This window comes from Apium graveolens, chromosome 1 (genome assembly GCF_009905375.1).
Source record: "Apium graveolens cultivar Ventura chromosome 1, ASM990537v1, whole genome shotgun sequence".
Taxonomy (NCBI): domain Eukaryota; kingdom Viridiplantae; phylum Streptophyta; class Magnoliopsida; order Apiales; family Apiaceae; genus Apium; species Apium graveolens.
In genome coordinates this window covers 197,875,075-197,885,307 of record NC_133647.1, presented here as the reverse complement: position 1 = coordinate 197,885,307, position 10,233 = coordinate 197,875,075, and the positions used below count along the sequence as shown (strand labels likewise).

The window sequence follows — 10,233 nt, the reverse complement described above, 5'->3', positions numbered from 1 at the left end:
TGGATTGAAATGGGATGATTTGGGAAGACGGAGTTGCTGTTGCCCGTGATTGGAAGATTCACCGTGATTTGTCACTGTGTATGGAGGAACTAAAGTGATAAAAAGAAAATGAAACACACAAATGGGCTTATATAGGCGCCTAAAATAAATTTAGAAAAACGACGGTTGGGGTTTTTTGAAATGGACGTCCTAGATCAAGACGGTTGACATTCAACGGCTTAGATTGAGTCATGGAACGTCGTGCCAACAGCTGTCACATTAATGCACTGCAAGTCCCCACAAGCTTGCCACGTGTACGACCGAAGATCGAGGCGGGACTGAAGCGATCGCCCTAGGGTTTCTTCACCCCAATATGGGCCGAGACCGGTGTCCGTCGGCCGGCCCGAAGGCCCAGCCGAAGGACAGGGACATATTGGTTATAGGCCCAATAAGGCCCATTGAACGAAGGCCCGGTAAGCGGTTAAGCTACTAGGCCGAAAGACCTCCAGGCCCGCGTAACGAAGGCCCACGGAAGCCCAGGCCGAGGCCCACTACTCGCGGACCATTGGACAGAACAAGGGACATAACGCCCCCTTTTCACTCCCTCCTTAATGATTTGTAATGGATGAACATTCATGGCAGGATTGGGTATAAAAACTCTTGTGAAGTAAGACAAAACACACACATTCTCTCGTCAACACTCTGCTTATCTTGTATTACTACCATACTTTTACAGTCAGATTCTGATTCTCACACCGGAGGTGAATCGGGGGTACAAACCCTCGCATTCTCTTCACTTTCAGGTACGGCCGAAGCCATCTTCAATCCAGCCGAAGCCTGTTCACACGTTGAATAGTCCCTAGGATTTACCCAGTGCGCATTCGAAGGGCAGCGGCTACGGGTCACCTACGATTAAAAAAAATATAGTTCGGAAATATATTCATGAAGGTGTTCAGGAATAATTTTTTCTATATAAATCGATATAAAATAAAAAATTAAATCAATAAAATTTCGAACTCGAGTTTAATAACTTTTAATAGGTCGAATCTCGAACAATTAAGAATTTAGCTAGATTAAACTCAATAACGGTCTTGTCGTTGAGTTAGTTGGGAAGTGTGAGAAATCCCTCAAATGAAATTAATCAAATTATAACTAAAGATGACAACTTTTAATGCAAGAATTATGATGAGGTATCAAATATTCAATGAATGGAATGTTTCGCAGCCACCTAATACTCTCTCGGGGTAGTCCGACCCCTTCTATTTGCCTCGTTTGAAAAAAAAAATCCTTAAATAATTGTGTCATTTTTATTTCAATTTTTATGCTTACTCCTTAATTGATAGTTCTAATATTTGACTTGAAGACATATATATACACTTATAACCCCTCAATTAATACAATAAATAAGGATATGTATGAAAATAATTTACAATTTTTTTAATAATTATGTATTTTTTATAAATATAAACCAAATCAAATATAACCAGTATATTCCCTGTCGCACGGTTTGGGGGAGAATAAAGCTTATCTCTTCTATATATAACAACACAACAAGGGGATACTATTTTGAGATTAAAAAGTCTCATTGAAAAGACTAAACTACCCATGTCTTCATTCTTCTATACAACCGTGTACCACTACACCATATTGTCACATGTGTTTTTTATCATACACATAATATGTAAGTGTGCTAAATAAATATTTTATTTAACTTTAAAGATAGCTACTTGAATTCCGCAAAAAAAATGATAGTTACTTGAATATTTGGACAATTAATTTTAAAGAACTTAATTCCAGATATAAAGTTAGGCATAGTACAAAACTGGATTATTATCTTATTTATTATTGTTTTTTAGTTTGAAAATATATCTCATATATTTTTATATTATTTTTTATTATAAAAAGTAATTAAAATTTACATATATAATTTTTAAAGAAAATATTGAAAATAGAATCGCCTATATATAAATAATCTAGATTACTATTAAATATTTAGATAAGTTCGAATTATAATGAGTCAATGAATTTTAGTTTATTTTGAATTTGAAATAAGAATTTGACCCATTGTTCAAAAAATACTCGAAATTTGACTCCATGACTAGCCGAACAATATTGTCACATTCTACGTTTAGTAAATTTAAATTACAAGTTCGACGAGAATATCTTATCAATAATGTGAATTTTTTTGATATCTTATATTAATATAAATTAATATGTTTGAGGTATTTATAGTATCAAGTCAATTGATTATTTGTATTAAAATTACTAACTTCACTGGTAGCGCAATAGTGTTTTGAGATTTGTCCTGATTTTAAAAATATTTTAAAATTTGATATGAGATCTCACGAGATTTGTTAAAACTATGATGATATATCAAATTGATTTATTTTTTATTTTTCACTATAAAAAACTAGCATTTTAAAAAGAATTCTTTTAGATAAACAATATTTATTGATCAAGATAATATTGTAAAAATATTTTGAGTTATTTTAATATTTTGAATTATTCAAATAAAAATTATATCTATACTATATTGTAGCATTTGATTCAATACATTTTATACTATTTAATATATATGTATATATTGTTCAATAATTTGAAGAATTAACCAGTTCAACTAATATTTATAAAACTTTATCGAATTGAAAAATATTTAATTTTAGGAGAAAAGTATACAATATTATAAAATTATTATATGAAGAAATATTAAAGTTGTAATGAAAGAAACTTAAAAATAGTTTAAATAAAAATATAATTACAATTTTTCCTTCAAATTCTTGAAAACAAATCATGAACATCAATAATAAGTCTTACAATATATAATTTATTTTAAGTTACACGATTGATACTCGGTCGCGTAAAAACAGATATGGATTGTTTTTTTTATCGTAGATAACCCGCAGTCGCTACCCACCGGGTGCGCACCGGGTAAATCCTCTGGGTTCACGCAATAGCCTGCAAACCACGTGAACCAAGATAAACCGCATTTAAGCGACATGCTCTGGCTAAGGAGGCATAATCATAAATTCTCCTCCCGTGGGATTCGAATCTCTCCTCCCGTGGGATTCGAATCTGTGACCAAGAGAATAGTTATCCTCTTTTTAACCAACTGAGCCAACCTTGCGGGCTAGATATGGATTGTTTGTCGGTGATAATGTGAATACCATATATAAATTATTGTAATTTATTTATTACATAATTTTAATTTTTGAATAATTATAACATGTTATTTAAGTAATCAATTGCCTCACTAGATATTAATAATGATTATACATGTACATAAATAAGATATTTAACATATAAATAATTGAAATCATCGTAATTTCCTAATAAATGTAACATACGATAATTCACATGCTAACATAAACACATATAACTTAATCTTATTTTGTTAAGAGTAGTGTAAAAAACCAACATTTTTCCAAACATACATACGTTAAATTTCAAAAACTAACATTTTTCATTAAAATCAACTTTTATATTAAAAGTAGTGTAAATTTTATATTATGATTGCAAGTCATTCTGAATTCAGTTATTCATTTTTTATCTTTTTAAATTGAGTAAGTTAATTGTAAGTTAGTAGAGAACTCAGTAATAATATAGAACAGTTACATAGTTTATTTAAATAAAATTCAAAATTTTTGGTCAACTATGTATTTAACATATATGTTAATTTTTAACTTTTTCGTTGTAAACATACCAACATTCTACATATTAAGTTTATTTGTTTCATTTTAAGACTATCCTGTTTATATTCATTCATTAAATACAATTATACAATACAAACAAGAATATATATATATATATATATTTATTTTTCCTTAATAAGCTATATTGGAAACATTGTGTAATTTAGTAATGCGTTGTATGAAAATATTACAGAGATAAATATGTTAGACATTATACAACATTTACAAATAAAAATATAACTAAAAACATTATAATTGCATACATAAAAAAACTTTATAAAATAACCCATGCATGAAAATGATACACAGATAAATACGTTAGACATTATATAACATTTACAAATAAAAATATAACTAAAAACATTATAATTGCATACATAAAAAAACTCTAGAAAATAACCCGTGCCTCGCACGGGTTATTATGTTAGTTCTCATAAAAATGAAAAGACTGTTTTCCGAAATACTCCCGACTTTTGTGTGCATGTGCATAATAAATAAAAAGTATAAAAATTTAAATAAAAAATTAAAAATCTGAGCCTATGATATTAAATATCATAATTAAAAAAGAATAAATGAAGTTTCATTTTAGTTGGCCTATTTTCTCGGTTTCACATGCCGATGTCTCTCCTCAGGCCTCATACACCTACTTATTAACATCACATTTAAATTTGATTACAACTCAAATTATAAATTTCCCTCTTTCTGCCACTAAAATTTTTGGTAAACGTGGCATACATATACACCGATTACTATAACTCCTACTTTTCAATGTTGTTAGGACTAGACACGGTCATTTATAACACGATATAAACATATGATATGAATATGATATAAAAATTTAGTATATATGTTTACATTTTGAGTACACGTTATAAAAAGGTACACGACACGAGATACGCGACTGAGATATTATGTTGATTTAGTGTTTACTCTTTAAATACTCAAACATGACACGAGATATACAAAATAAATATATTTTTAGTTAAATATTAATATTTATTATAAATATTAATATCAAAGTTAAATAAATATAAATATAAATATGTATAATTATAATGAATACTTTAAAAGTAATGCATAACTTTATAATTTTGTAAGTATAAATGATTTAAATGTATACATTTTATATAAATTTTGTATATATTTTACCTAAAAATTTAATATTTACCTTAATTTATTTAATTAATTATATTAATATTAATATTCAATTTTACACGAAACACGACACGGGAACGACACGAAACTAAGGTACACGAACGCGAAAGTACACGAACCCTAAATGGTTCAGTTTTTTGTTTGACATTTGAGTACACGACATGAAAAGGTACACGACACGCAAATACACGACACGAACAATTGACAAGTCTAGTTAGTACTATATTGATAGTAATGAGTTTGTACAAAAATTTATTGTCAATTTTGAATTTGAAATAAGCTCAAAACATAATTATTCAAAAATTCTGAAACGAATAAATGGAGAAACTCGAGTTCACAAGTCCCGTATATGTCCCAAAAAAATCATAATTTGTTAATTTACTTGTTGCTAGAAATTTAGCTTTAAAATTAAGTAAAAAATATCTGTTTTTTTAACATGGGATTAGAGTGTTTTATAGACCCTAAAAAATTTAGAAGGTCACCTAATAATCGATTTTCTTGCGGAATTAAATTTTAAAAAGTTGTTAATTATTTTCACGGTCCATACAATCCCGAACACGTGGAAGTGGAAACAGTCCTTCAAAGATGTACAAACCAAAACAATTTCGGGCATTTCTTTCCACAGATGTGCTCCAAAGATGTTACAAGATTCCACATTTGTTATTGTAAGGTGTAATTTAAGGAATAAGACGAAAAAATGTGCTCTAACCAAATTTTAGTGAGTTCTTATTTTATTAAAATTCTTCCTCTTTTATTTATAAATAACCAACGTACCTCTTCTTAGCAAGTGCTAATTTTCATTTAATAAAATAATATTAGAACATTTAATAAAATAATATTAGAACATTTTTTTTATCTCTCTATTGCGTAGTTTATGAAAAGTATTTTTAATAATATACTCCCTCCGTCCCAATTTATCTGTCTTGTTTGACTTTTTACGGTCAAATTGACCCAACTTTGACCGGAAATTTCACATAGTATAATATCAAAAATACTTATAAAATTTATATAATTAGAAAGTATGTTTAATCTACTTTTATATGCATATTTTAATTTTTCAAAATAATAAATAAATGAGTTTTTATTTACGGTCAAAGTTGAGTCAATTTGATCATCAAAAGTCAAATAAGACAGATAAATTGGGACGGAGGGAGTAATATAATAAAGGAAGGAACCAATATAAGAAATATTGTTCACACTCAAAATTTTATCGATGTTCCAGATTCCTAATATCTACTCCGTCCGTCCCATATTGTTTTTCCTATTTTGACTTTCGTCACTGTTCGTGGTAAGCGATTGACTAATAATTTACGTCTAATCTATAAGATCAAACATAGTAATGAGTGATTTTGTTGGATTCGTATTTATGAATACTTTAATACAATGAAATTTTTATATATAATACTAATACGGTATTAAAGATATTAATAATCAAAAGTGTGCATTGGCAAACGTGTCCAATACAAAGAGGAAACGTTTTTAGGGACGGAGGGAGTAATATTTTATTTTAAATATAAGGATGAAACTAGCATTCTATTGGAATTAGGATCAAAAGGTATAGCTCATAATTGCAAAAAAAAACAATAAATAAGCTACACATGGACAAGGAAATTTTCGTACCACGATAAGACTACACTTGCCTTGCTTACACTTGCATTGCTTTGTAAATTGTTATAGAAACACAAAAGCAGAAGCAAGATAAAATGGGCTCAATCGATAATCATACAGCTCAAAAAATAACATCCCAATTTCCGATGAATACACTTGAGCCTGAAGAGTTCCGAAGGCAAGGCCACATGATGATAGATTTTCTTGCAGATTATTATTGTAAAGTCGAAAATTATCCAGTTCGAAGTCAAGTCTCACCTGGTTATCTTCGCGAAATTTTACCCGAATCAGCCCCATACAACCCCGAATCTCTCGAAACGATTCTTCAAGATGTACAGACTAAAATAATCCCTGGGATCACACATTGGCAAAGTCCTAACTTCTTTGCTTATTTTCCTTCTAGTGGCAGTACTGCTGGTTTTCTTGGTGAAATGCTGAGTACTGGTTTCAATGTTGTTGGCTTTAACTGGATGGCTTCTCCTGCTGCTACTGAGCTCGAAAACGTCGTCACTGATTGGTTCGGGAGAATGCTTCAACTTCCCGAATCGTTTCTTTTTCCGGGTGGTGGTGGTGGTGTTTTGCAAGGGACTACTTGCGAGGCCTTGTTGTGTACGCTAGTGGCAGCTAGAGACAAAAACTTGCGACAACAAGAAAATAATAATATTGGTAAGTTGGTTGTTTATTGTTCTGACCAGACTCATTCTGCACTGCAGAAGGCTGCCAAGATTGCTGGAATAGATTTCAAGAATATCCGTGTAATCGAAACTAGAAAATCCTCGAATTTCCAGCTCTGTCCTGATCGACTGGAATCCGTGATTTTGTATGATCTGCAAAATGGGCTTATTCCTTTGTATTTGTGTGCTACTGTCGGGACAACGTCATCAACCGCAGTTGATCCATTGCCGGATCTTACAGAGGTGGCGAAAAAGTACGATTTATGGGTTCATGTTGATGCTGCGTACGCGGGAAGTGCTTGCATTTGCCCCGAATTTCGACAGTATCTTGACGGTGTCGAAAATGCAGATTCTTATAGTTTGAATGCACACAAGTGGTTTTTGACAACATTAGATTGTTGTTGTCTTTGGGTGAAGAATCCGAGTGCTCTTATTCAATCTCTATCCACATATCCCCAATATTTAAAGAATAATGCCAGTGAAACGAACAAAGTGGTGGATTATAAGGACTGGCAAATAATGTTGAGCAGGCGATTTCGAGCATTGAAATTATGGTTTGTATTAAGGAGCTATGGAGTTTGTCAGCTAAGAGAGTTCATAAGAGGGCATGTAGCCATGGCCAAGTATTTCGAAGACCTAGTAAGAATGGACAATAGGTTTGAAATCGCGGCGCCTAGACTTTTCTCAATGGTCTGTTTCAGAATCAAGCCGTCTGCAATGATTGCAAAAATTTGCAATTATGAAGTAAATGAAATCAACCGGAAGTTGCTGGAATCGGTGAATGATTCGGGTCGGATTTACGTGAGTCACACGGTGTTGGGAGGGGTTTACGTAATCCGGTTCGCCATCGGAGGAACCCTAACAGATATTAAGCATGTGAGTGCAGCTTGGAAGGTGGTTCAGGACCATGCAGGCGCCTTGCTTGCTGAAGCTTTCTAAATTTCTTGTATACATACTAAGCTAAATCCTATATAATGGTTGCAAACTATGAACATTTGATTCATTGTTCAATTGTGTCATCTATCATTAGTAAACAAATTTTATTGAATAAAAACAAGTTTGCATGGTTACCCTTTTAAAATTAGGACCGCAAGGGATCATAACCAGCCATATGCTATTTTGAAATGTAGTGATCATAAATTGTAGTTACTCCGCGCCGCTAGTTTTTATACGTTTACTATTTGCACGAATTTCGAGATTTTTATAAAATATAGTTTCATAATATTTTTTTGAATAAAAATTTAAATATAAAATTTTTATTTAGAAAAAATAAAATAAAAATATCATGGAGTTATGTCTTAAAACAGTATTGAAAAAGTGTAAAAAAATAATGTATGGAATTTATTGACACTGAGGGAGTAGTGATTATCACATATAAATAATGAATGTGTTGAAATTAGGTGGCGATTACATCAAGTTAAATTTCATGACGGTCGTGTATAAAGTTAATTTTTTGGATTGGTCTCAAATCAGTGGTCACGGCATTAATTTATAGTAAAGATAGTAGAGAAAACTATAATTTTACGGTGTTATCATTTACCTATAAGTTTTAAAAAAGTTGGAACTACTTATTGCACATAAGTTTATGATAAATTATTTTGGATCAATTAAAAAATGATACCGTAAATAAAGGAACAGTGGACAAAAATATTATGAAGATTTTTTCACGTAGGAATGCGAGGGAATGCGAGGGAGATAACGAAGAAAAATAGATGACTAAAATAATAGTAAGCAACATAATTACGCATTTATATACTTTTATTTAGTTTTTTGTGTCATTTTAAATAAATAAAGTTTTAGGTAAAAGGTATAACAATAGATATATGTATTTTAGTGGCACAAAACCTATGATAACAGAACCCTCAGAAGTGATTTCTTAGAATCGGAAAAAATTATCATTTTAGAGAGGTTATCACATTAGATATACATTATACCTCTTATATGTCTAGATTCAACTAAGAAGAATTATAAAAAAATGATTATTTAATACATTTCTATATTCAACTAACCAGAGACTAAAATATTATTGAAACATTGCTAAGTCAATTAAATAAAAATGAATTGGAGGCGGATGAAGAAGAAGAAGATAATCACGAGATATCTAAAAATTCCGACATCTAGCGTTATTCAAATGTTACAATCAATTGAGATATTATTATTGCGACAACAGGGCGACCACAAAAATGAGGTGAAGACAATTCAGAAGATATTAGATAATGTAAAAGTTATTGGGCAATCAAATCTAAGCAAACTAGTATAATGATTTTTTTTTTGATTTACAGGGGAAATGAAATATATGTATTTAATTAAAATTATCACTTTATGCGAAAATTAGGTCCGATATTTAACACTAAAATTTTCTGAAAAAATATAATTATCATGACAAAGGGGTTATTGTTGTAAAATACTAACTATATTATAACAATAGCTGGAGTAAATAAAAGGGGCGGAGATGTGATATAGTAGAATGCAAGCAAAAAAGTGATTGTTGCTGGTGTGTTCTTTTTCATTCACAGTTGCATGGCTTTTATAGGCAATGCAAGGAACAAACTATTAATTGCATGTATACCATTTCAAATGCTAGTTCATACCTCTACTATTACAATCTCACAATATTGACCATGTGTGACAATCATATTATAACACTCCCCTTTTATTGTCATTATGGATCATAGATTGCCTCATTAAAACCTTGTCAAAGAAAAACCCAGTGGGATAAAAAAATTGACGAAGGAAAAAAAGTACAATCTCCTCTAGGAAAAAACTAATCATTCGCTGAAGTTTTGTTATAACAAATCTTTAAGTCGTCGCATTCCAATACTATGTCGCAACTTCCCAAATGTTGAATTCGATAATGATTTCGTGAATAAATCAGCAAGATTGTCGCATGATCGAATTTGTTGTATATCAATTTCACCATTCTTTTGAAGCTCATGAGTGTAGAAGAATTTTGGTGAAATGTGCTTCGTCCTGTCTCCTTTGATATATCCTTCCCTGAGTTGATCAATGCATCACATTCTCTACTGGCTTCATGAATTGCAATGAGTTCCGAGTCATGATTTGTTGAGGTTGCCACTGTAGTTTGCTTCGTGGATTTCCACGAAATGACTGCTTCGCAATATGTAAAT

The 10,233-nt window shown here is 31.0% G+C and overlaps 1 protein-coding gene across 1 annotated transcript; it reads left to right on the top strand.

Annotated features, from left to right (window-relative positions):
* Window positions 1–6,402: 6,402 nt before the first annotated feature.
* On the top strand, window positions 6,403–8,198 carry LOC141677524 (tyrosine decarboxylase 4-like). The gene has a single exon (XM_074483504.1). It carries the CDS (start codon window positions 6,527–6,529, stop codon window positions 8,042–8,044), a length of 1,518 nt encoding a protein of 505 aa, XP_074339605.1. The 5' UTR covers window positions 6,403–6,526; the 3' UTR covers window positions 8,045–8,198.
* The last annotated feature ends 2,035 nt before the right edge of the window (window positions 8,199–10,233 follow it).